The following is a 26,271-nucleotide window of genomic DNA, read 5'->3' as shown; positions in this document are numbered from 1 at the left end:
TTTCTCAACCATGAATTTGTAGCCTGAGGAGGGGAAGGGTCTGACCAGATATTCATGGTTTTAAAATTAATGATAGAGTTGAATTTGAAATCCGAAACTATCAAACAGAACTTAAAGGTAAAAACTTTGGCCTTTTTAACAGAAAAGGGTATAGAGAAAACAACTAGAAAAAAATTAAAAGCAATTGAAAACTTTTGTAGATATTGCCTTGCAGAATCCTGCTAATAAAAAATGTCGAAAAGGAAAATGAAGTTTTTTGTATTCTTCCATGCGGGTTTTTAAAATCATGAAGACATTCGCCACCGCACTGCTGATGAAACCCCATAAATGAAAGTGAATAAACGACCAAAATAAAATAGATTTAGAACAAGAGAAATATATATATATTAAAAAAAAGAGATCATTCCACCTGTCCGTCTTCTCTTCCTGTCGAACAGAAGAAAGAGGTGGGGGTAAGGAGAAAAAACAACCCCAAAAGGCAGAGCTACCCAAGAAGAAGGTGGGATTCGGAAGGTCAGGTTTTCATTTTGTATTCGTCTTCTCAGATCCCTCGCCCCGATCGGTAGGAGAACTTAGAAGAAGAAGAAGAAGAAGAAGAAGAAGAAGATGTCGAGCTTCAGCGGTGATGAGACTGCCCCCTTCTTCGGCTTCTTGGGTGCCGCTGCCGCGCTTGTTTTCTCTTGTAATTCCCTCACTCCCCTCCTCCTCCTTCTTTGTTGTTATTGTTGTTGTTGTGGGGATGGAAAGTGATGTCAGTGTTTGGGGTTGGTGGTCAGGCATGGGTGCTGCCTATGGAACGGCGAAGAGTGGGGTCGGAGTGGCGTCCATGGGCGTGATGAGGCCGGAGCTCGTCATGAAGTCGATTGTCCCAGTCGTCATGGCTGGTGTCCTTGGTATCTACGGCCTCATCATTGCTGTCATCATCAGCACCGGGATCAACCCCAAAGCCAAGTCCTACTACCTCTTTGATGGTTATGCTCACCTCTCTTCCGGGCTTGCTTGCGGCCTGGCCGGACTTTCCGCTGGCATGGCCATCGGCATCGTGGGTGATGCTGGCGTGAGGTTTGTCTTCTGTCTTTTCGATCTGTCATTACTTCCTTGCTGCCTCTGCTTTGTTTTTACTGTTTAATGTGATGATGGAGGAAAGTTCATTTTTTTTTCTCGTTTTTGCTTTTGTTCCTCTTGATCCTTGGAAGAGGAAGACCTTCCTTCTTATGTGAAAGTTTGGGATCTGATCTATTCTGTCATTCATGAATTCGCTTTTATTGTTGTCTTTCTTCTTTGTCTCTGTTCGGAGTTTTTGAGATCTGGTGGTTTGTTATCGAGGGTTTGATGCATATTTGGAAGCAACTTCTGTTGTTATTTTTTGTTTTTACATTCACGGTTCTGAGCGTTGGATTGAATAGTGAGATTGGACTTGGAAGAGATTACTGTTCTGAAACTTTTGGCATGGAGAGGGATCTTTAAACTTTCTCATGCTACTTGTTTGAGAACCCTTGGTTAAAATAGTGCAGTTCGTTGATTCAGATATTGCATTTGATTGTCCTTAGACACTCTGTTAGACTGTTACATTAATTTTACCTGTTTACGGAAGCACAAAATCATAAAAGGTTATTTGTGATCTACCACTGTATTGACATTGAAAATAATACCAAATAGAACCACTCATAGTACGAGTATGGTATGATGAAGGTGCTGGCGTTGTCTCTAGTAATTGTGAGCAAAGGGAACTACAAAAATTGGGTTTCCTGAATTTTAGGGATGACTATCACGTGAATTGTTTTGTTTGCTGTTCCTATTTTTGAATGCCGAAGAAAGAATGCATTTTATGATAATAGCAACTACTAAAATGATAGAAAAGCAATGCTTAACATGCCAAAAACTGTTGTGCTTGCTTTGAATTTTTTTGGTGTTTTTTTTTTTTGGGTAATTGATAGATACTGGAGCCTGGATAGGAATGAAGGAAATTTTGCCCCTGCTACGTTTAAATATTTACTATTTGCTAGCTTAATGTTTTTGACTTTTAAAAGCTTCAAAGAATTTATTCATGAGCGTATTCCTAAGTTCTGATCATATTATTTATATCTGGTTCTGCATGCGTATTTGTTATTCTTAACAGCTCTGCAAGGAGTGAACTTTTTGATGGAGATCAAAAATTATCTCCTGCGTTCTTCTTTATGGGAAGCTGTTTAGTTTATTCCTTTAGAGAACAGTGTAGCATCTTTTTTTCCCCCCCAAGTGTTCTTATCATTTCATTCTTCAAGTAATTTCTTACATTATATTTTTTCCGGATAAGTTTGTGGAGGTTCTATCACATTAAATTCTAGCTGCAGAACATGGGTAATTAGGTTTTTTAAATTTTCAGATGTCTTAAATGAGGTATTTTTTACTTTAAAATATTGTACTATTTGGTCATCTAAGCTTATACCTGTGGGAGAAAGGAGAAACTACGTTTTTTCTGGAGTCACTAGTTGCCACAGCTGTACTTTACTGCTGTGTATATGTGTATGTTTGTGTCTCTAGGTGTATATATTTCATTTCTTGTTCCCATTCGAACTATGCTTATATGTTCATTTCTGTCTTTTATGCTTGCCATCAGTTTTGTGTCTTATATTCCAGTGAAATATCTCTATAGTAGTGCTGTACATCTCGTACCATATTGATTGATAGTGTATGAAATATGTCATGACCAAGGGGGAAATGGCATTGAATTTCAAGGGTCTTAGACTATAGTACAGCTTTGTGTTTTAACTTTTATCTACACCCAAGGATACTTAACGAGTCCCTTAGAGATTCTGTTTTTCTTGAAGAGTGTTATTGTAGGACCTTTGACCGTTAGAGGGATGGAGTTCAATTTCAGGTTGATGTCATAGCATGAATGAGCTCGCATAAAAGCCTACTTTTACCTTCCATAGTAAGAAAATTTTAAGTAAGTTGAGTTTGTCTAGTTGCTTTAGAAGCATATCTTAAAATATCAAAACATGCTGTTGTTTTTATTTTCTGAGCCTTGGAGGTAAAGAGCCAGAAGGCTGAGCTTGATTAAACATAAAAAAAAAAGTTAAGTTCCCTCTGTGATTTAATAATTTAGAGTAGATGAAGCTAAGGAATTTTCCATGTAGGGGTTATCTTTTCTCAAAATTTTGAATGGGCTTTATGTTTTTTTATTTCCTTGATTTGCTGCTGAATCTCCTGATGACTTAGGTTAAAAGTTTAATCTGGCTAGGTTACAGACATATTTTCCTTTTTAGTATAAAAGTCAAAAACAATTTATCAACTTCAAAGGGCAATATGGAAAGTATAAAATTTTGTGCGAGCTTTAAGCTTGGGCCCTGTTTAGTATTCTGATCCGCGGCTAAAAGAAGAATATTATAAATGCAAGACCCTTTTCGGAGATTATGGCCAAAAGATGGGCCACAGTACAAAAGTTTTCCTAAGAATTACTACTAATTTTTTTTAGTTTCATGTCAGATTCACGAGTTGATTTAACATGGTAACTTCGGTTGACTTATTTTCTTGGTCACCTGAATGAATTATAAAAGTAATATTAATCTTAAAGGATGATGGTATGCACTTGTCAGTTAGTTTGTTAACCTTCTCCAAACAAGTTAAACCTAAGGAAATGGCAGGCAACAAGCAAGTGCATCTTCAATATGCTGTTGATCAATTTGAGCACCAGTATGATCTCATATGCATGTGCGTGCGCTAAGTTCCAGTGTGGCATCATGTGCCCCAACTTAAAATACAATTGCTTTATGTAATATGATGGTATACATAGGTCCAGCGCAAGTATTTTTTTTAGAAATCATGCCTTGCTTCATACTTTTGAGAAATAAAATCATGATTCTGTAACCCATCAAGTATTGCTGCATTTGTGAGATTGTTTTTTTTGTGCCATTGATTTCATTCTTACGCATCAAATATTGTGACACGATCTTGTTATTTCTTAAATAAACTGCATAGGATGTAGCTCACATCTATCAAGTTATTTTGATCATCTATTCATTTAATCAGAATGTTTTAGGGCAGGGAACACCTTTATACATGAAGCTGGTGCATGCTACCCTATCACACACTGTGTCTCTCTTTCTATATGTTTGTGTGTGTCTGTGTGAATATTAGCTAGTAGATGACTCATAGAGCTACTGTTAGTTGTCCAATCATATTGGTAAGATGGCTCATCTTTTGTCACCTACAAAGCAACTGTTTGAAAAGGTGAACAACACAACCTGTAATTAGTGTCGACTTATGGAAACCACCTTGGAAACTGCTACATGAAAAGTAATTTTATAAGGTCAAACATTCAGCTGTTATTCACTTTTTGAAAAGTAAATTTGGTGGTGACAAAAATACAAACAGCCTTTGGCACTGGCACAAGGACTGAACCTTGAAGACAAAAGGCGCCAGAGTGGAAGGGCTTTTTGGGGCAAGAAGCTCTAAAGAAGTGGTGAATTGTCGTGGGATATAGAGCAGTATTTCAGGGCTACCATACCCCAGATGTGGGCCAAGTTAACGGTTGCCAGCATTTATTTGCTTGGTGATGGAAAACTTTGGTGGGAACCAAGTTGGAAGAGGACTTGTGCCTGCAACCTCCCATCTCTAGCTAAGATGAAGTGGAAACCTTCAAACCAATTGTTGCCTGTAAATGTGGCTTGGCAAGCTTGTGAAGCGCTGCCTTGGTTGAATGAAACAAACTGCCACTGTCTGAGACTACATAAAACTTAAAAGCATTCCTAGGCCATCTGCTTGAAGTCAAAAACATTCCAAAGGACGATAAACCCTTCAATTTCTGTGTCAGGTCAGTGGAATTGCCTGCAGGATGAGTTGCAAAGGCAATAAGTTAAGGCTTGTCACTCGCTCTTGCTGTGCCTGAATGGTTGGTAGGCTTTTGTTCTCTACTCCTGTCTAATTATACATCGAAAAACAAGGGAAAAGCAGGCCAAGGGAAGGGCCTGAAGAATGAAGGACAAAAGAGGATAGGAGGAAAACAACAAAAATAAGGGGATAGCTGCTATGAAAAATGTAACTGTTGTCTGCGTGCTTTATCTGCAATGGCCCCACCAAGCCAAGGGCCATCCCCGGCAGAAGGCATTCACACTGCTTCCCCTGGAGGAACATCCCGACTCTTTCTATGCGGCTGAGGTGCATGTGGACCTTCTGTATATGCTCAACATTTGTTGGTTCAGTCTCAGGGCTTTGTCCAAGATTGTTCTCTGTTTGTGCCCTCATCGATGGCAACTTGGTGGATTGCATGGTGGCCATAGGTGCAACCCCACAATTCCTTGGCAACAAGAGTGGTGACTCTTGAGTTCAATTCTCTAGCTGAATTTCGGGAGCTGTGAATGTGAATTCTATTTAATAATTGCATGGATCATGGATGTGGATACATATTTGAAAACCTAGGACTCATGGAAAATCATGTTCATCTGATGCATAGTGGGGATTTAAAAGTCATGGGTTTGAAATTTTTTGGCATATAAAATTCTATCTACATGTCTGAATAGCATAATTTTTTTGTCCCAAAATTCCATACAAAGAATCAATAATAGGTCAACGCGGGATATTTAGCTACAATGCATTGAACATGGGCAATTTTGTGATATTTTGAGGAAAAAGGTCAAAGCCAAAGATGTTTTAGTTGTGTCTCTCTGTTTTTAAAGTTATATGCTAAATATAGTGAGGTTTCCTAATATTATTAAATATTTTGACTTTTGATCAATGTTTTTGTCAGAAAATCTGTAGAAAACTCAAATTTTCATGTTTTTCCTATATGTTTCTCTCTCCTTGTCATAAAGGAGTATGCAGAGTGTATGTCATTTCCATATGTATACCTGGACTTCCCATGTATATATCTGTGTGAGTGTGTGTGTATAGGTAGTGTTGTTCAATGATTAGAAGTTAGGACTGTCACACAGATTCTCCATTTTGACTCACACCTACATCCTTTTATTGTATGTAACATTGTAAATTTCTGGAGTTGCCAAACCCTCTAATCCAGAGTATGTGCCATGTCATCCAGATGCAATTGGTTGATTATTTTAAACGTTTAGTAGACTTTTCATACTCGAGAAGTATTGCCAATTTTCCAGCATAAAATGCCACTCATCTTGAATACTAACGCTGTTATAGCAGTACTTTTCGGGTGCTATCCTAGCATGGGATACGCCTGCAGTTCTGTTATTTGGCCACATCTGTTTTTGATTGCTGAAGATTCTTTCTTTGCATGGTGTAGACTCTCTCTCTCTCTCTCTTGTCTCAATGCATGAAGAAGTTTCCGTTTTCTTTGCTTGTCTCTTCTGCGACTCCATTTCTGCTTTTATGCTTCACACCTGAGCAAATTAGATTTTCAGGTTGTGACCTAATGATTAACTCCATTTAATGCTGTTGTTTAGCATCTGTGCCTTTAGAAATATGCTAATATTCGTGTACTAAACTAAACAGTCAACTATGTCCTGCAGGGCTAACGCACAACAGCCAAAATTATTTGTTGGAATGATCCTCATCCTTATCTTCGCTGAAGCTCTGGCGCTCTATGGTCTCATTGTGGGCATCATTCTATCGTCCCGTGCAGGCCAATCTAGGGCAGATTAAGCATATTCACGATCATTGTGGTTGGGTTTGTTCAGGGTGAACCATAAATTCTTCTAGGATCATTAGCTCCGTTATCCTCTCTCATGTTTTATGTTTTTAATACTTAAATTTTTCTTGTTAAAGAAGCCGGTATATGTTAGCTGTACTCTCACTGTTCTGTGTCGGAGTAGTAAGGTTGCGATGGAAAATAAAGCTTGTTGGCGGAACTGCTGTATCTTCCTGTACTTTGTTTTGGTTGCAATGGGGACGTTCATAAAGCAGCAGCTGCCTGAACGTTGGTCTTGTTTCTTGATCTTAGAGGGGAATGAGGCTTCAATGATTCTCGTACGTTATGAAAAGGAGGTGTTTTATATTGAGGTGAAACAAAGGATGGATATTGTGGTATATCTATGGGTGTGCCACGTGATTGCATGCACAAAGGTGTACAGGTTTGGTGCCTCCTCTGATTGATTCGTTTGCATGCATGCATACATGGTTAGAAATGCCTGATCAGTTTAATGCTCTCTCTTGTGTTGAGCCATTAGGTGCCTTCTGAATTACAATCTATCCGTCTGTGGAAGTGGATGGGTCGTAGTGGGCCTGGTTAGATCCTATCTACATGTCTTGTTGCACATGGTTGCTGTTTCCGCAACTTCACGCTGTTAGACATTCTCTTATGAGCAAAACCATAAAATGCGCGTTTTTCCCTTTTTACTGTTGCTCATCTTCCGATTGCCATGAGTTGCATTATTCGAAAGGGTATTACAGAGACCCGTCTGCATAGAGGATTACCTTTTTAATGGTTGGGGTTAAAAAACGTGATCTTTTTTCTTTTAAAACGTAGCTTTTTGTACGAGGACCGGTGCGTTAGGTTGACAAGTCAACGATTCTCCCTGCAATGAAGAAAGATCACAATTTCCATCCCTTTGAAGTTACATGCTTAAGAATATTCACTTAGTCGTTTTATGGGATGATGTAGCATGGCTTGTCAGGTAGGTGGCGTGGGTGTATATAATGTAAGTTGTTTGTGTGATTTTTATGGGTAACAATCTTTTAGACTATTGGAGCACTCTTTTTTCTTCTGGATTCTAAAAGGTGGGATTTTAACACTCAAATTTAAGGGTGTACTGTATTTTACTCAAGTTTTGACACAAACTATGGAGGTCTTTCGGGTCTGTTGGTCAGACAGACTGTAAGTTGTTTGTTTGATCTTTATGGGTTTTATTTTCTTGAATTTTCTTGAACTGTAAAAAGTGATATTGCGACAGTCGAGTAGAAGTCATACTCCACTCAATTTCTGATACAAACTAAGATCTTAAAAGCAGGGGGAATGGAAGACTTTTGGGTCTTCTTGGAGCGGTGGGGTGGGTTGTTAACCTCTTAATTCAGCTTAATTCAGCTGATCAGGTCGTTATGGCACTTATTTGATACTTCTGGTAAGAATATAGCCCAAACAGTGTTCGGAGAAAAAATTCCCCTTATTTTATGCTTCATCGTAAGAACATGACCCAAGCACAATTTCTGATACAACCTAAGCTCCCAAAGGCAGGACGAATGGACTCGGGTCTTCTTGGAGCGGTGGGGTGGGTTGGTACCCTCTTAATTCACCTGATCAGGTCCTTGTGGCACTTATTTACTTGCTTCTAGTAAGAATATGTCCCAAACAGTGCTCGGAGAAAAAATTCCACTCTTATTTTATACTTCATCGTAAGAATATGACCCAAACAGTGCTCGAAGAAAAAATACCATTCATAAGCTTCTCTGTCAAGAGTTCGTAACATGCTAATCATACATCTTTCACACGGTTGAGTCATTTGGGCCATTCCCGAGTGTTGCTGCTCTATGAATTTGAGGTTGTGTTTATTTTGAACCGTTGGTTTCAGGATGACTTGTGGCATTCAGAAGCCTCCCAAATTTGAGAGGCTGCGAGGATGAATCGACCATATCGGATGCGCATTGCTGAGGACAGAAGATCCTGTTCTGTTTAGATATCAAAAGATCTGTTTATGTATTAAACCTTGGTCCAGTACAATAGCGAAGCTAGATATAAGCTGGTGTGGGCTGTTGCCCACATCAGCAACAAAAATTTTATTTATTTTTGTATAGATGTCTTATAAGTATTTACTTATTTATATATGTTGTGCCCTTCTGAAATGAAAATTTCTACAACAGTGCCTCTAGTTAAAAGTTTATGGCTGGAGGCCTCTGGTCCAGTAGATTCTTGGGAAGCGTTTCATTCTCATAACCTGCACCCATCATGGTGCAACAATCAGACAAAATCTCAGTCGAAACATTTCAAGCATTTTGTGGAAAGTGAGAGAATGTTGAAACATGAAAGGTCGTCGGTGGCGGGACATGAAACTAATCTACGGTGGGGCTATATATGTAGAAGATACTGATGGTAGGTCAGTGTGCGACTAAAAAGAGAAAAAAAAAAGAGTGAAGAACATATGAAAAACATAGAAAGAGAACATAAATGGCTAACCAGACAAAATAAGCAAATAATTGAATAATCTCTCTCTAATGGAGTGAGGAACGAAGTTAGGGGCTTCGCTCCTCTCTGTTTCTCTTCCTCGGAAAAATATTTGCAAGTGAGTCGTCCTAAGCCCTCATCAATTTGTTCTTGCTTTCTTTTCTTTATTGTAATCTTGTCCTTTTCATGCTTTTCTTTCTTTCTCTTCCTTTTCTTTTTTGTTTTGAAGAGAGTAGAGCGGACATTGCAAACTTAAAGTGGACATCTATCCTCCATTGGCCTCTCTGGTTGTTGGGTAGCTTTCTTCTGATTGAATCTTCTTCATTGTGGGGTGACTGGTGATTTGGCTCTGCCCTGGAATAGAGGCACCTGGGGTTTGAAGAAAGAGGAGGTAATCGATTCATAGAAAATTGGTTCTTGAGTCCATTGTGAGCACTGCTTTCATTGGACTCCGTTTCGAAAGCGGATGGATCTGGTTTGAAGGTTTTGTCATTTTTTGTAATACCCAATTCGCTTCGCGGCGAATCTGCCCGGTTTGCAAGCCTACCATGGATCTCAATTTGCCATGAAAACTTTCAGGACTCAAGTTTGGGCAAGCTCGTGGATGACTTAGACACTGCAAGCGGATCCGTTGAACCAGAGGGTTCCTTGACTGGGACGTCCCTACCACCCTTAGTTTTTGTGATGTTGTTGGGGAGTCAAGCATTTCGGCCGAAACACTGAACAATTCCGCACTTGGAAAAGATTGTTCCTTCCGCCCTATTCACAAAGGGAGGAAAATATAATTATTGGATCTGATTTCTAGATGGAAACGAAATGCACATGATTTTCTATTCGTGAGTCACTTGGAGAAGAACTGTGGTTGGTGAGTTCAGATGGTCTTCTAGGAGGGTGTTTGAAAACCCGAAGAGAAAAATCTACGCTGATCTTTTTTTCCTCATGTGTACGGTTGGTAAAATAATTCGAGAAAAATTAGTCGAACCCTCGACCCCACCCTCTCCGTTTTCGAGCTTCGCCAGCAGATGAAGTTTTACCAGTTCGCTACGCCGTCAGACATTCCTCTTGGAGAAGGTCAAGTGTGTTTAGCAAACGCGTGGTACTTCAAGGTACGCCTACATAACGTAACGTAACGTATTTTGATAAGTTGAAGTATTTCTTGTTGTACCGTCCCTAAAAGTTTTTGAAACAAAATTGGAGTTCAATTGCTTTGGCTAATTTTTTGAAAAAGCGGTTAGGTTACAACGGGATAAGGTAACTAGTTGGACGACAAGTTCAATTCTGGTGGTGAGTGTTTGGTGAAACTTAAGTTAAAGAGTGCACTGCTACTATTATTGATGTCAATGCAATTCACAACCCTAAAAAGCATAGAAAATAGAGGAGGCCTTCACGTCTCTTTTCGGTCAGGAAGTTGTTAACGTTTTGCTCATTCAAAAAAAAAGATCTTAACAAAATAGATTTTTTTTTTCCAGATATTTCTAGTGTTTGGTTCATAGTCGTCAAAATCAACTTTTTTTTTTCCAAAATAAAGTTTTAACTGCATGCCTAAGAGAGCTCCGGGAAGCATGAGTTCCTTTTTTGCCCTTTAGCAATAATAACACATTAGATTTGTGTTAAAAATAAAGCAGATTCGTAAAACAGTATATTGTGTGTGCATAAACTATTTTTCATTTTTCCACAACATGGTTACATACGTTAGCATAAGGAAGCCAGTAAACATATTTTTAATTCTTGCCATCCCAAAATGTAATTCATTTTAAAATGTGGTTCATGGGTTGTTGGCATCAATCTAATCTAAAGTTTTCCCACTTTCGTTCATACAGAATATTAAATGAAATTATCTAGGATTGGAATCAACCAAGGGTTCACATTTTGACCTTTACCCGGCCGGAACTTTCAGATAGATTTGCAAGAAGGAGGTAAAGCCGCCTTGCAGGAAAAATGGAGTCGGGTGATCAGGACGCATCGCAGTCAACTCTACACTTACAAGAAACGGCGGGTCCGCCTCCGCCTCCGCCTCCGCCATGCCAGCCTGCGGCACACCTTGAAAACGAGTAATTGGTCAATCTTCCAGTCTTGGCCTCCCACACATGCGCCCTCTCTTGACTGCCTCCTCTGTTTTGTTGCAGTCACATTTTCACTGAATTTACTAAAAGAAAAAAATAAAAGGTTGTTGTTGTACCACAACTTTTATAATAAGAAAATTAATTTTTATAAACTTGAACTTAAACCTGATTTACATTAAATTGGTGTTCATGAACACAATAAGATGTTCACACTTTATTCAAAATATTTTTTCACATAAACTTAAGTGGTTTGGTAAGTGATCTGACATCTACCAATTATATATATATATATATATATATATATATAAAGCCGGCTACCTCTATTTTATTTTGTATTGCTAAAAATCATCAAAAAAAAACGACGGCCAGATCTTTCTTTCCTAAATATCCATTATTGTGTCTCTAAAAGGACCATATTGGATGCACTATGCAGCACTGAGTGCTCCCCATCTCGTCTCTATTTAACTTGTATATCCTTGAAACTAAACTTCAAACAAATTTCATAAATTCGGAGACAAGTAAAATTTGCAAGTTTTCTATTGTATTTGTGCATCAGAATTAGTGGTTCAAAATGAATAATTATCGGTGTTGGTACACGGCCCGAGGCTCAATTAATTCGAGTTTGGTAGCAACTCGCTGATTGATCTTCTTGTAGTGAGTTGGTCAGACTCGCATGTCCTGAATTCGATTCTTGTGGACACTATTCTTCTGGAGTTAAAAGATGTAGAGTCTCTGTACTCAACGGCATGACGTGCTAGTCAGCTAGTAGTGTCTTATAATTGTATGATGCCATATATACATCTCCTTTTGCTGCTATCATTCTTCATGTACATATTGATTTCATTTACAACAAGGGAATTAGTCCTCCTCCTACCAATTTCCATTGGAAGTTCAAGTTTCAATTGAAATTTAACTCTGCCCTAAGAGACATCTCTCAAACTGGTGAACTGAATGTGTGTTTAGCGCTTTCTCAAGTCGACCTGCAGAAGGCTATGCTCCTGTACCAAAAAGAAGAAAGGGGAGGGAGGGTTCAACATTCAAGTTGATGTATCATACTGCTTGATGCCGATGCATCTTCGGACCTTAAGGACAATGGAAAAGGGAGGAACTTCGACTTTCTTTTAAACAGTAAGATAACCTCTTATTCACTAGACGAATAAATGATCATTAGACGAACATTAAAAGGAAAAAGGCAATGTAGTTGGCATCCAGCAATATTCACTCACTCCTAATGCATCCTTTTTACACACATCTGAAATGAATATACGCGTGCCACCACCACTATAGTGTGCATTCATTCCAGGCCTTGCCCTTCCCACTTAGCAGCAGCAACCATTAAGCAAAGCATCGCACATTCGATTCCTTCTTTAACACCATTACTACACAAATAATAGAGCTACGTGCTCGGGAATCTTAGATCCGAGATCCACCATTTTAAACAAACAGCAGAATGAATGATATCCGACGGCCGGGGAGCAGTGGCGGAGCCAGCGTGGGGCAGGTGTGGGCGCCTGCCCACGCCAGCTCAAGAAAACTCCATGTGAAATGGAGTCTCAACCCAGCTTCACGCCTTTGTTGCCCACGTCAATATTTGCTTTATTTTTAAAATAACAGAAGTTTTTTTTGTACTAGTGCCCCATAGCAAAAAAATTTTTGGCTCCGCCACTGCCGGGGAGCTGACCCTGAAGACTGTGAAGAAAGGTGGCGGAAGTTGTTGTTGCTCGACTTTGATTTTTGGCTTTAGTTATTGTTTAATAAGTTTGAGGGAGGGTGGGTGGGAGAGCTATGTGGTTGGTTGGTGAGGCCGTAGACGGCCGGGCCGCCGGAGTTTGGTCCATGGTGTGACCGCTCCGCAAGGATCCAAAAAGCAATTGGAAAAAGGAAAAGCAAAACAGTTTGAAACTGGATCTCCATCTTGTCCACGAACTGGTCTCCATCTCCATATTCATCGGTGCCTTCTTTCTCACGTAAACTCTAGAGATAAGAAGGTAAAGAAGAAACAATATTAATAGGAAGAATGGATCATCTTTCTCTACCGGATTTTTGGCTGTTCCTTTCCCTGCAGCTTCTTTTCCGGTCTACTGACCGAGCGCTGCTCACCGAGAAGGTGCCAGTGGGTCCCCTGCTCCTTCTGAGGCTGACGTGGCCTCCGCAGAAGGCGTCAAATCTTTTTCCTCAAAGGTAGTGGAAGGTCTCCACGTGGCGAGCCGTGGCTGCATCAGCCGTCTGGGTGAGAAGAAGAGTTCCGTCCTTTTTTTTCTCCCAAGAGATTCAGAAAAAAAAAAAATCAACATTTCCCCTTTTTTTCAGGAGATATTATTTTAATTTGGGGAAAGGAGAGAGAAGGAGGGAGGAGGGTTCCCCGCCCGCGTTCCTTCCCCTCCCTATATAAACGCCCCAACGGTCTCATCTCATGCATCCCTCGCATTCAGCGTCTGCTCTCTTCCTTTCATTTCTCCCCACCTCCCCAGGAACTCTCCCTGCATTTCGCTCCCCTCTGCTTTCTTTCTCTTCCAACACCTCTCTTCTTTTCCCCTTTGGGCTTTCTTTTTCTTCGGCTGCTGATCTTTCTTTCCGTCCTTTCTTCCCCTTCTATTCGTTCTTTCGTTTTGGGGGTGGTCGTTACTACCATCTTCTGCTGACAGGCAGCGTGGGGATCAGCGGTTGCGGCAGAGGCGTGCTAGGCCTTTCTTTTTCCTTGTTCCTTCCCCGCCTGCTTCGTTTGGGGGGGTAGCCGGGGCTACGGCCTCGGCGTTTGGTTGACGCCCCCGTTTTACGGACTCGGCCCACACACAGAGAAGAAGAAGAAGAAGCAGTAGGGGAAAGATGCCTGCCTTGGCGTGCGTAGATGCTGCGACTCCACCCCCTTCTCCTGGCTGCGTGTTCGCCAGGGAGACCTCTTTCCCCGATGCTTTGCTCCCGGAGAGTTTCGCTCTCTCCGCTGGATTCGTCAACCGCGCCACCGAAGGTTATGAATACGCTGGGGTAACGGCAGAGAAGGCCGCGGCTTGGTCCTCTGACCTGTCCGCGTCCCTGTACAAGATCAACGGCTGGGGCGCGTCGTACTTCTCCGTCAATGCGATGGGAAACGTCTCGGTGCGGCCCAACGGCGTCGCGACGATGCCACACGGCGAGATCGACCTCATGAAGGTCATCAAGAAGGTGACCGAGCCGAAGTCCGGCGGCGGGCTCGGCCTGCAGCTCCCGCTCATCGTCCGATTCCCGGACGTGCTCCGCCACCGCCTCGAGTCGCTCAACGCGGCCTTCGAGTCGGCGATCCGGTCGCAGGGGTACAATTCCCACTACCAGGGCGTTTACCCGGTGAAGTGCAACCAGGACCACTACATCGTCGAGGACATTGTCGAGTTTGGCCGGCCGTTTCGGTTCGGCCTGGAGGCCGGGTCAAAGCCTGAGCTCCTCCTCGCCATGAGCGCGCTCTGCAAGGGGAACCCCGAAGCCTTCCTCGTCTGCAACGGGTACAAGGATCGGGAGTACATCTCGCTCGCCTTGATGGCTCGGAATCTCCGGATCAACACCTTCATCGTCCTCGAGCAGGAGGAGGAGCTTGATCTGGTGATCGAGATGAGCCGGAAGCTCGGCGTCAGGCCGGTGATCGGCCTGCGAGCGAAGCTCAGAACCAAGCACTCCGGCCACTTCGGATCCACCTCGGGCGAGAAGGGGAAGTTCGGGCTGACGACGATGCAGATCCTTTCCGTGGTGCGCAGGCTCGAGCGCGCCGAGATGCTCGATTGCCTCCAGCTGCTCCATTTCCATATCGGTTCGCAGATCCCGTCCGTCGAACTCCTAAGCGACGGCGTCGGTGAGGCCGCTCAGGTATACTGCGAGCTCGTGCGCCTCGGCGCCGGGATGAAGGTGCTCGACATCGGCGGCGGGCTTGGGATTGACTATGATGGCACGCTGTCGAAAACGTCGGATATGTCCGTCGGATACAGCCTGGAGGAGTACGCAGCCGCCGTGGTTCGGTCTGTCCAGGACGCCTGCGATCGGAAGTTCGTCAGGCCTCCGGTGCTCTGCAGCGAAAGCGGGAGGGCGCTGGTCTCTCACCACTCTGTTCTCGTCTTCGAAGCCACTCCATCTCTGCCAACCCTGAAGGGAGCTACCCCTGGGCAGCACGACCTCAGGTTCCTCATGGAAGGTCTCTCCGACGAGACCAGGTCTGACTATCGCCGCCTGTCAGCAGCTGCCGCCCGCGGTGATTATGATACCTGCGTGGCCTACACTGAGAGGCTGAAGCAGAGGTGCGTAGAGGAGTTCAAGGAAGGATCACTCGGGCTCGAGCACCTGGCTGCCGTCGACGGGCTTTGCGAGCTCGTCGGGAAGGTTGTCGCTCATGCGAATGACGCGGCCGACGATCAGCCGGCTGTCCGCTCCTACCACGTGAACCTCTCGATTTTCAAGTCGATACCGGACCTCTGGGCCATCGAGCAGCTCTTTCCCATCATGCCCATCCACCGGTTGGACGAGAGGCCTGCCGTCCGCGGCGTCCTCTCTGACCTGACGTGCGACAGCGACGGGAAGGTGGAGAAGTTCATCGGCGGGGGGCGGAGCCTGCCGCTGCACGAGTGCAGGAAGGGCCAGGATTACTACCTGGGAATGTTTCTGGGAGGTGCCTACCAGGAGGCGCTGGGGGGCTTGCACAACCTGTTTGGCAACCCCAACGTGGTGCGCGTGGTGCAGAGCGACGGCCCGCAATGCTTCGCCGTCACGGGTACGGTGCCGGGGCAGTCCTGTGCCGACGTCCTCCAGGCGATGCAGTACGAGCCCGCCCTTATGTTCGAGGTGCTCCGCGCTAGGGTCGAGGAGTGCTTCCACGACGGAGCTGCCGCAGAGCAAGAGGAGGAAGAAGACACAGTGGCGCACAGCCTTGCGTGCTCCTTCCATTCCACCCCGTACCTTGTGGCCACGCCCGTCGCGGACGATGACGAATGGGCCCATTACTATGCTTAGCGCTTCGTGTCCTTCTTCCCCTGAATACACAATATCAGAGATTAGCCTCAAGGCGGTTCCATCGTCGTTGTTTTAGACGAAGAAAGTCCATACAGTTGCCATTATTTTTTTTTTTGTAATTTCTTTTTTGTTCTTTTCATACAATAAGTTCAGATAACAAGGGGGTCAAAGAGCCCTCCATGTATCTCTTTCCCCCCTTCTTCCTCTTTGTAAAGAGGCAGTTCAGGAAAAGACGTGTTTATCAAAGGCTTGTGGTTCTGGTTCATGGAAAGTGTGTGTCTGTGTGAGGGAGTGACTGTGACTGTAAGTCGACTAAGTTACGAGTCTTGCCACCATCTCGTCTCACTTGCTCTTTACGTTAACTTTCGTTTTGGAATAACTCAATTCATGTTGACCAATGGAAGAGGTTGGTGAGGCGTCCCTTTGGAGTTCTGCCTCATCCCCACCGGAAGATCGGTTTCCCTGCGGTAGGCTGAGGCTTATCTTGGACTCCCTGCCGGAAGGGGGCTCCGGCGACCGTCCTCATCCCTCCGGCTCCCCACAGAAACCAGAATGCCAAACTTACCTACCACGATTTGTTTTTTTCCACTTTTTTATGTGCACTATCTGGATATTGTTACATTGTATGCGCGGCAAGGCACCCACATATGTCGCTCGATATTCGATCACAAGGGTGCAACCAAACCCACCTGTTTCCTCTGTTGGATTATGAGAAAAACATGTGCACCCGTCTCAGAAAAATGGAGCACCCCACTCGCATTTCTTTCTTAATCTTCGCGTCCACAAGGAAGAGGAAGGCAAAGGATTTCCTCGTCCAGTAGTGTGCATTCGATGCTCTGGTTCTGCTTCACCGTCACATGCGGCTGCCTAAGCTCATGCAAGCAGTTACATATGCTATTCTGCTAGATCAGTGGAGGGCCCTTTCCCTGTGAAATCAACAAGCCCTGCTTAGCTCAATTCGATCATTGAACTCCACCGGAGATTGGCAGCCGGAATTTTGAATCTTCACCGAGCCGATAATGAGTTCCAACTTTGTGCATCTTAGATTAAGATAAAAGCAGATTAAGGTAAAAGCTGCTTCCGGGTTAAACGAAAGAGCCAACTAAATTTTCTGCTCGATCTCGATCACGATGATCTTTGACGCAAGATGCATGATCAGGCGAGCTTTGGCCGGTGGAGACGAAGGGTCCCCGTTTCCCAGCTTGCTCATGCCTCGACGCCTACGGCGGCCTGTCTACGTCAAAGTGGCTGGCCGGCACGTCATGGTGATCCGCGCACCTTCCTGATTCCACAAGTTTCTTGCCAGGAGTCGAAAATGTTTGGGAGAAAGGATAAGAGACGTAGATGCTTCTCTTTAGAAGTCCATTCATTCATAAGTTTGAAAATCTCTAAACATTATTTATATACATATAGTTATTAGTTGAAAAACAAATTAAGATGATGAATGAAAAGTAGTGAACAACCACCGCACACAAATTCTGAGCACGTGGCGCGAGGATTTTGAAGATATCGAATTGAAGACCTTCAAAAAGTTTCTTCTTCATTCTCTGTTGCGTAAGTTTCCTAATGATGCTATTCTTGCGAGATTGGTGGTCTGGTCTCACGCTTATATAAAGAAAACAACACCTAGAACAGTGTTGACAACAATGAAGGAGCCAAAAGGGGTAGGAGGCTGGTGGTTGGGTAGTAATAGAATATGTTTTTTGTTTCTTTTTCTATTCCTTTTTATACTTGCAATCGGAAGATATGAATCAGCATAATTGACAGAAGGTAATTCTTTTACATTTAAGAATTTATCATTTTATGTGTTTTTTGAACATTTCACCATACAGATTTAATATATGGAAACTTTGGCAAGCAGAAAAAGCAATATAAATACAGGAGGAGCTTATTTAGATAATCTTATTGTGCAAAATATCAGATGTTTTAAATTATCCTTTTTTTTTTTTGCAAAAAATCTCATGTGCACAACCAAATGTATAAATTCAAGATAAATCTTTTAGTTTTTAAACCATGGAAATCACGTTATTTTAGATAAATATTTGAAATCTCTTAAAAAGTGATTGTAAATATGTCACCACATTGCAACATTTTAGCATTGCACACAACTGTCGCGTGTAAGACAAGACATTTTAGGAACAAGGTGTTACAGGCCATGAAAACGTCCATGCTAGGTTCTATTTCGACAAAATCAACTGTATTAATCATTTACTCGAGAAAGTTGGCTTTTTGAATTTCTTTTCTTTAAAATACGATAAACATAAACTTTGTAATAAGATACTTAAATATGAGTCTACTTGTGACTCGGGAAAGCTAGTTTTTCTACTTTATTTTATTTTAAAAAAACGATAAGTATACTTTGTAATATAGATACTTAAATATGTTAAAATATTATGCACCTAGAAGAAGAACCCATGTCACAGAATTTTATGTATAAAATAGTATAGCGTCTTGCGGATTGTATATATACATAATACGAAAAATAAATAAGGAAACTAACAACAATTGAATAAACAAAACATAATTTTCAACTTCCAATATCAAGAACAAAAAACTTTACGAAAAAAATGGATGACTCATATACCCGTTGACCTGGGTCAGGTCATATATATTAACAGTCCCATCTTTGTTCCTAATAGAACCCGATCTCCTACCTAACCACATTTTGAGATTCATGGGTATGTAGATATGCACGAGAGAAGATATTCAACATGGATGCAACTAGTAAGTGAATTGAATACGGATGTGGAAAAAATTCAGATCCAATTGCTAATTGAAATCATATTCCGGTGAAATTGAATTCATATTCATTATGCAGCTTAGTGTCAGATCTGAATCAGATATCAGATATCTGACTGAATCCAGTACAGATCGGACCCAATTACATAAAAATGTTGGATCTTATGCTAGACAAGCCTGGATTCCATTTCCAAGAGTCCGAGTGTGAGGCTGAACCATAATTCGGTTGATTTGTGGTCGGTAAAGGTTGAATCAGACTTCAACCCAAATACTCGATCCGCAAATGAGACATGACTGCAAAAAATTGAATTTTATTTTCATTGTGCAGCGTCCTTGATTACCGCTGCAATTATTTGATATCGATGAGGCAACATGCGCTATCAACTCCAGTTGGTTAAGTTTTCTGAGAGATAAAGTGGCGATCAGTACTGATCATCCTATCTACCGGTGCTGCTCCGTCTCTGCTCCGGCTGACGAGTTTCAAGAAGATTCTGAATGAGGCTGAAGACCTTTTCCATCGAAGCGGTCGCGGTGGAATATAACAATGGTGTCTTGTAGCCATTGTTTGTGTAATTCTGCTTTGTATTCCATTAGGAGCTTTTGTTCAGTTCTTTTGAAGATGTGATCATCAATTTTCATTCTTTATATTCTACAACAGATTTCACTTTCCACTTTAACACCCAAAATTTTATGAGTGATTTTATTTAAGCAAACACAAAAATCATCAGCGAACTTGGTTGGTGGTTCGCTCGAGAGCTTCTAATAACAATAAAGTCCGTTGGATCAAAATAACTTAGAACAATGAGGATTCTCAAAAGGAATCAAGACAGGGATTACAGTGCGGATAATAAGATCCCTTCAGATGACTGACGGGTTCTGGTATCAAGCTAGAGAGAGAGAGAGGGAGAGAGAGCTCAGCCACCACCTTCAACTTGAAGGTCTTATTTTTGTCCTCCAGCCAGATAAATGGGCGGAGCTCCTGTTGTTATCCACGACTAACTCCAGTGCCACCTTCAAGATGCATTTCGTTGTAGGGTTCTTATCGCTAAGAGTTCTTATAAGGAATTCCATGTAATGAAAATTTTGATTCCTCAAGCACCCAAACAACAACTTTGTGACTGACATAGGCCAAATCATGCTAACACATCATCGAACAGTTCCACTGAAATTGTAATAAGGGATGATAGATGAAAAGCAAACCCTTTTCTTTTGGTTGTTGTGACGTCAAAGGTGGTAGGATTTGCTTCTCAACGAACCTCACAAATTAAGGTTCAGTGGTAAAAACTGACGTAGCGAACGCTGGTTTCAAATATTCCTATCGTTACTGCAGAAGAACCCCAGGCGGTGAATTGAAGTTAGGCATCTTAGTCCAGCCAGTTTACATCACTAATATAATTTCTGAAAATTTGCACGTAAGTAGGTAATAAATCGTCCAAATTGTATAATATAATCAAACTATTTTTTTTGGCACCAAGGTACTTCAAAAGCAAACTTTCTAAAATTGCTTTTTATAAGCATCCCACCATCATCGTCTGGTTCCTTCCAGCTAAGGACAACCATTTCGTGAAATGTATTATCATACAGACTACAGTTCTCTCACAATGTTCCATATGTTGAACACATTGAGTGCCCTACAAGACTGTCAGAAATTTTACAGAACCAGGAGGAAACACTGAAGGGGACCAGCAAGCATATATGTAAACTAAACATCTAATAGGTATTCAAAACAGCTATGCTTGGAACCGTGACTAAGCCATGAGAATTGACAACCAGTCCCTGTTATGCCTTCTGAAACAGAAACAACATCCTTTAGAAAAGAAATCTTTTGTCAAGGATATGAACAGATTAACAGTTCTTGAGATTCTTCAATATTGCGGGAAAAAACCACATGACTCAGCGCCCCTGGTCAGATGTTGAAGCTTGTCCCCAATGTGGTCTAGCATTGAGATCTATCATTTTTGAATCTGGCTTCTCATTCTCAATAAGATTAGTATCATTGGCTGGAATAGTTGGTGCCCAGTGGTTGTTCTGAATCCTTTCTTTGGGGCCTTCTACTGGTATGGGTGTTGCTGGTTGAGCCATTTGATTCTGCACCCGCCTAGGTTCTAAAAGCTCCGTAGGCTGCAAGGCCTGATCATGTAGAGGATTTTGTTGGTCTCCTGGAAACTGTTAAAAGGCCCAAGTTATTCAACTTATAAAGCAGTAGAAAGTATGAATCTTGATCCCATGCGCATTATCACTAACCTCAACCCTCTGCCTCAAGACAAGGTATCTCTCGTGGGTTCTTTTACCACCAACATGTACAATCATGTCACATTGCAAGCAGAGTGAACTTCCATCTATTTCACAATAGAAGAATGCTGTTTGCAGTTTTGTCATGAGAAACAATTTCAGTGTCTCCACTCGTAACATAGGGCAAGCACTTCCAGATGAAAAAAAGGAATACCTGGGGCATTTTCACAAATGTCACATAGAGGTACAGCATTAGGAGTAGCAATAGAAACTCTTACGTGCCGGCCAGCCAATTTGTTGCACATGTGAACCTGTAATTCATAATACCAGAAGGTAAGCTTGATGGCTAATATTTCATTACTCTCATAGACCTTGTAATATGTACAAATCTACTTTAAAGGACAGAAGAAGTGAATAAACTTTTTCCTTTTTTCTTTGACAGGAAGCAAATTATTTCTTAAAAAAAGAGAAGCCAAAAATGTCAGATATACATCATAGCAGGAGACAAGCAATTTTCAAGAAGAAAAGAAGAAAAGCATAGGCTTATGATTGGTCAATGCCTGAGCAAAATGAGAGGTCTCAGGTGATCCAATAGGCAGTTAAACCATTCCTGAAATACAGTTCCCTCTGATTCATGAAGGCAATTTCTCTCTCTCTCTCTCTCTTCAATAATACTGCCATGAGACAGCATAAAATAAAAAAGAATGCCCACGGAGAAAACCAGTTAAAGGCTAATCAGACTGGGCTTTGCTGCTGAAAACATTCACCAGTCTAAAGTTATGCAAGAAAGAAGTCAGTCAAAAGGATGCATAATAACACCATGAACATAAATATGAACTATTCAACGGTGTCACAACCCTCCAATTGTACTAGCTTTCTGCAAGTCTCCTGTCAAAATAAATAATCAAAGAGCATAGAAAAGGCTTAAAAGAGGAGCATCAGCCTATGAGCATCTAAAATACTTGAAAGTGACATGTGACAAAAGCAACAAAATTATTATAGGACAAACCTTGTGACATTACTATCTGTTCATTTTTAGAGGTTCACCATAGCAAGTATGTTTGTTCAGAACACTCAGATATTACTAAAAAAAAAAAAGGAAAACCCTTTGGAGGAAAGCTATGATCAGCTATTGTTGGCTTCATTGCTCATAGATATAATTTGTGAACTAATAATATTCACAAATCATGAAGGCACATATAATTGGAAACATAAACAAAGAGATGGAAAATATGTAGGGGAGATTCAGGAAACACGAAACTTATCATCAAATTTTATGAGCATCACACGTACAACAATATGTCATTTTTTATAGCAACAGTAGAAAGGTAAGAGAAGTTAAACCCACTTCATGGAAAATACAAATACTAGACTTGCAACCTACAATACCACAAACATGAGATGGCATGGCATGTGCCGTTGATAAGTTCCCATTCTTAAAAAGGAAAGAAAGGCAGGTTGCATATGATGTCCATAACATCAATATGTGACTTTGTTGGTATATCAATATTCAAGCCAACAATATTCAGCCGATTCCACAATATTTGATTAACCTATTGTAATTGCCATTCAAACATTTGTGCATTTACGTGGAACCACTTCTGGTATAAAGCTAAAACTGGCTAAAGAACAATTCTTATGGAAGAGAGGCTCAAGAGCAACTGTAGAAGGGTTCTCATCCTATATCTGATTAACTTTCAATTAAATGAATACATACTAATAACTATCAAAACTAACTTATCATAGTGTAGGATTTTTTTTTCTCCACAAGGAGCTTCTGGCATAAACTAAGAAGTTAGAACATATGGAAAAAACTCCATTTGTCATGTCAGTGCTTGAGAAGGGCATTGCAGACATTTATTTTAGTAACAAAACAAAGCAAAATAGAGAGACATATTAAAAAATGCGTCTGCTTTTGTGGGTTTTTAAATTGAACGTAGCTAGCTTATTATTTTGTTCCTAGTTTATTTTCATTTTGATCCAACTATTTTTATGAATTCAAAAATAAATGGTAAACACAATAAAAAAAATATGTATTATGGTGATGATAGAAAAGTGGAGGAAAATGTGGTCCATTTCTTTCTGTACAGAGTGCAATGATTAGTCAATGATAAAATTATTTTTGATTGGTAAATGTTAAGTAATTTTTCCAGTCCTTGACCATCAAATTGATGATATAGTCAACATCATCACCGTTTCTTTGGGTTTTAACCATGCTATGTATTTGTGTGCATGGAGATTAGGCCCTAAGAATTCAATGCTGGGATGACCAGGACAGCCCCTTTAATCTCTCTTCACATTACATGTTCAACATTAATCATAACAAATATTTAATAACGAGAGAGATAGAGAAAGTTGTCCTGTTGATTGGTTTTGACTTTTGTCTTTTCCCCTCAAAGTGCAACAAAATAAATCTAGGATTATAACTTGTTTCTGGTTGATAAATGTCAAGTAACTTTCCTAGCTTGCAACTATAAAATTGTGAAATATATGGTGGAGTTTTATGCTATCGTACGTTGGATGATGCTAGATGGCTAAAATTTAAAAATGATCACTAAAAAAACAACCGTCAAATGAGCATCCCCAAAGGTTTATGATGCAGCAATGGTTCACAATGTTCTTAACAATGATTCATGGTGCTCTTAATGATGAATATTTATTTTTTCTCTATTTGACAACATTTGACACATGGCAGAACAAAATTCTCTGACATATATATATATATATATATATATATATATATATATATATATGTGTATATATATATATATGTGTGTGTGTATATATATATATATATATACATATATAATACATATATAATACATACATATATATAAGGGATTTTCAAATCACTTTCCTTCCTAGGATCCACCAATCCTAGGGTAGAGAGCATGGTGGTTATGGAGAGGTGAACTTCCTGCATGTAGGTTCATTTCCTCGCTTGCATGCAACTGCACTTCTAGTCTTCCAGAGCCCATTCCACTGGGTTCAATTTGCGTGCCCAAAAGATGGACATATCACATAATAATCAAGTCTTAGCATCCAAATTTACTAAAACCATAAGTAAATTCCCCATGTTTCTGTTCTTTCTGTTAAACCAATAAATAGAAAGTTAAAAAAGAACATTAGCTTACACTTACCTGACTAAGGTAGATGTTCATGATATTAAGTGGGACAAAGACAGATTTGCTTTAGTATATGCATGTGAACAGAACATATCTAATACCCACAGATACACACACAACCGTAATAAATTAGATGTTTATGACATTCAGTGGGACCAAAGACATATGTGCTTAAGAACTTGCACGTCAACAGAAACATATCTATTACCCGCACACACAATACGTGCTAACTGTCCTTGAACCATCATGCCTGCCTAACATCCAGCATACCTCTGAAACTGAAGAAGGACTCAAGAGAAGTAAATGCCAAGCTTGAGAACTTGTTCATTAGGACAAGCAAATGAATCTTCCAGGCATACCATGCCATCATTATGTTCTAGTAGTTTCCTGGTGAAGCTGCAAGTCAGGCATGTTGAGTTACAGAACCAACAAGAAATTTACTGGGCCAGAGAACTAAAACGACCATTGTCAAAGACTCTTCGCCTACCAAACTCCCTGGATCACTGTGGTGTATCAAAATCAGGGGGTACAGTAGCAACTAAACAATGCTGCTCGTGGAGAAGAAAGGTGAAAGTGATCGTGTCGTCGAGCAATTTTGGAAAAGAAAAGTAGAAAAGATAACGAATGGAGGGAAAAACAGCCTCCAGTTCCATCATTTTGAATCTCAAGGAGATGAATACCATCCACTTCTATATGTTTTCTTTTCCCTGGAGGGAAGAAGCAGTCAAGTAATCAAGTAAGAAAAAATGGTCATCTAATCCTCAGTAGCAACAGTAATTTACTAAAAAAGAAGAGGAAAACAACCGATTGCAACGTTGAAGACGAAATGGTTAACATAGTTTCCACCACGGAATCAATTCAAAGTGTGCGAAGGAAAAGGGGAAATTGCACTATTTCTTGCCGAAGCAACCATTCAACAGCTTGCGGACACCACCCAAAAAGAAAGGAAGAAACAGAGACACCACAAAGTGGGGGAAAGAAAAGAAGAGCGGCTGCATCATTGATGGCCCCTCTCTGAAGCACTACCTTTTCGTCGCAAGCTCTGCAAAGGGCGGCCTCGTCAGCGGCGCAGAAGAGGATAGCCGGCGCGCCTTCGCACACGTCGCAGATCGTTCGCATGGCTCCTCCCTTTCGATAGGATGCGCAGAGGCCCTTCTCCCATCTACTCCCCACTCCTCCTCCTCATACCATTAGAAGACGATGCTCTGGGAGCGACGCCCCTGCCTCTTCCTCCCTCCCACTGGCACCAAATACTGAAGGCTCAAAGCCAACCTCAGAGAGGGGAAAAAAAAAGGTCAGGCAGAGTCAAGAAGAAGCAACCTGAGCCATGGCTGCTTCAAGAACGCCGGAGGGGGCGGGGGCGCCTGCCGCTCAGAGCGCTCTCTTTCTCTCTCTCTCTGGGTGGTGCATGGGAGAGAGAGAAGAGAGGGAGGAAGGAGGGAGGAGGCAGCAGGGGACCACCACATGCCGTGCTGCTTCCCCGACCCTCCTCCCTTCTCCATTCCCAGCCACAACGTTCTCCACATCGCCTTCTTGGATGACGAAACTTTGATGATATAGAACATGAGCCACAAGCTGCCTGTCCCCCTCCCTCCGCGAGGAGACCGGCGGCGTGGATACCGGATCAGATGATTTGCCGTAGCCCCCACGCCCCCTCACCTCACCAGTCCATCCACCATAGATACAGTTGATCTGATACCGATAGAACGGCCTTCTGATCATGTCCCAACCATTTATTGCTAAATATACAGCAAATGATCTATGGGAATAATCAGTGTCGTCATTATCGTCTCTTAAAACATATGATCCGAAAATACCATGTTATTGTTCTAAGAATCTCTCTAGAATTGCTAATATTGCTTATAGATTCAATCATTAAGCAGAAAACGTGGTGTTCTTTGCATATGTGTTTCAAAAGCATGTGTCTTTATCTTTGTTTCTGTTGGACCATATCTCTTGTTGCTTTGCAAAAAGCCAGATGTGCCAACTTAAACTTTACTTCTTTCAGCTGGATGTTTGGCAGATCTTGTCATCAATGAGGTATCTTAGAAACTCCTCCTATGAATGATTAGACATCCTCACAGGAAAGTTGGACAAACTTGTG

The 26,271-nt window shown here is 41.5% G+C and overlaps 3 protein-coding genes across 4 annotated transcripts; 2 read left to right on the top strand and 1 right to left on the bottom strand.

Annotated features, from left to right (window-relative positions):
- Positions 1–407: 407 nt before the first annotated feature.
- Positions 408–6,848, top strand: LOC116261379 (V-type proton ATPase 16 kDa proteolipid subunit). Its single transcript, XM_031640112.2, has 3 exons — positions 408–682; positions 777–1,062; positions 6,456–6,848. Exons 1-3 carry the CDS (start codon positions 607–609, stop codon positions 6,586–6,588), a joined length of 495 nt encoding a protein of 164 aa, XP_031495972.1. The 5' UTR covers positions 408–606; the 3' UTR covers positions 6,589–6,848.
- A 6,658-nt stretch (positions 6,849–13,506) lies between these two features.
- LOC116261001 (arginine decarboxylase-like) lies at positions 13,507–16,336 on the top strand. The gene has a single exon (XM_031639569.1). The coding sequence runs from the start codon at positions 13,930–13,932 to the stop codon at positions 16,069–16,071; it is 2,142 nt and encodes a 713-aa protein (XP_031495429.1). The 5' UTR covers positions 13,507–13,929; the 3' UTR covers positions 16,072–16,336.
- A 3,950-nt stretch (positions 16,337–20,286) lies between these two features.
- LOC116261441 (B-box zinc finger protein 18-like) lies at positions 20,287–25,677 on the bottom strand. Of its 2 annotated transcripts, XM_031640191.2 has the most exons (5): positions 25,488–25,677; positions 25,194–25,407; positions 21,257–21,353; positions 21,055–21,170; positions 20,287–20,976 (listed from the first exon to the last, which is right to left on the bottom strand). In XM_031640191.2, the coding sequence occupies exons 2-5, from the start codon at positions 25,284–25,286 to the stop codon at positions 20,704–20,706; spliced, it is 579 nt and encodes a 192-aa protein (XP_031496051.1). In that variant the 5' UTR covers positions 25,287–25,407; positions 25,488–25,677; the 3' UTR covers positions 20,287–20,703. The 2 variants fall into 2 exon arrangements, with proteins under 2 accessions (XP_031496051.1, XP_031496050.1); XM_031640190.2 differs by having other exon boundaries at positions 25,194–25,677.
- Between the last annotated feature and the right edge of the window lie 594 nt (positions 25,678–26,271).

The sequence above is a fragment of the Nymphaea colorata genome, chromosome 9 (assembly GCF_008831285.2).
Source record: "Nymphaea colorata isolate Beijing-Zhang1983 chromosome 9, ASM883128v2, whole genome shotgun sequence".
Lineage (NCBI taxonomy): Eukaryota > Viridiplantae > Streptophyta > Magnoliopsida > Nymphaeales > Nymphaeaceae > Nymphaea > Nymphaea colorata.
Note: the sequence above shows the minus strand (reverse complement) of the source record. Positions and strands in the feature narration are given on the sequence as shown.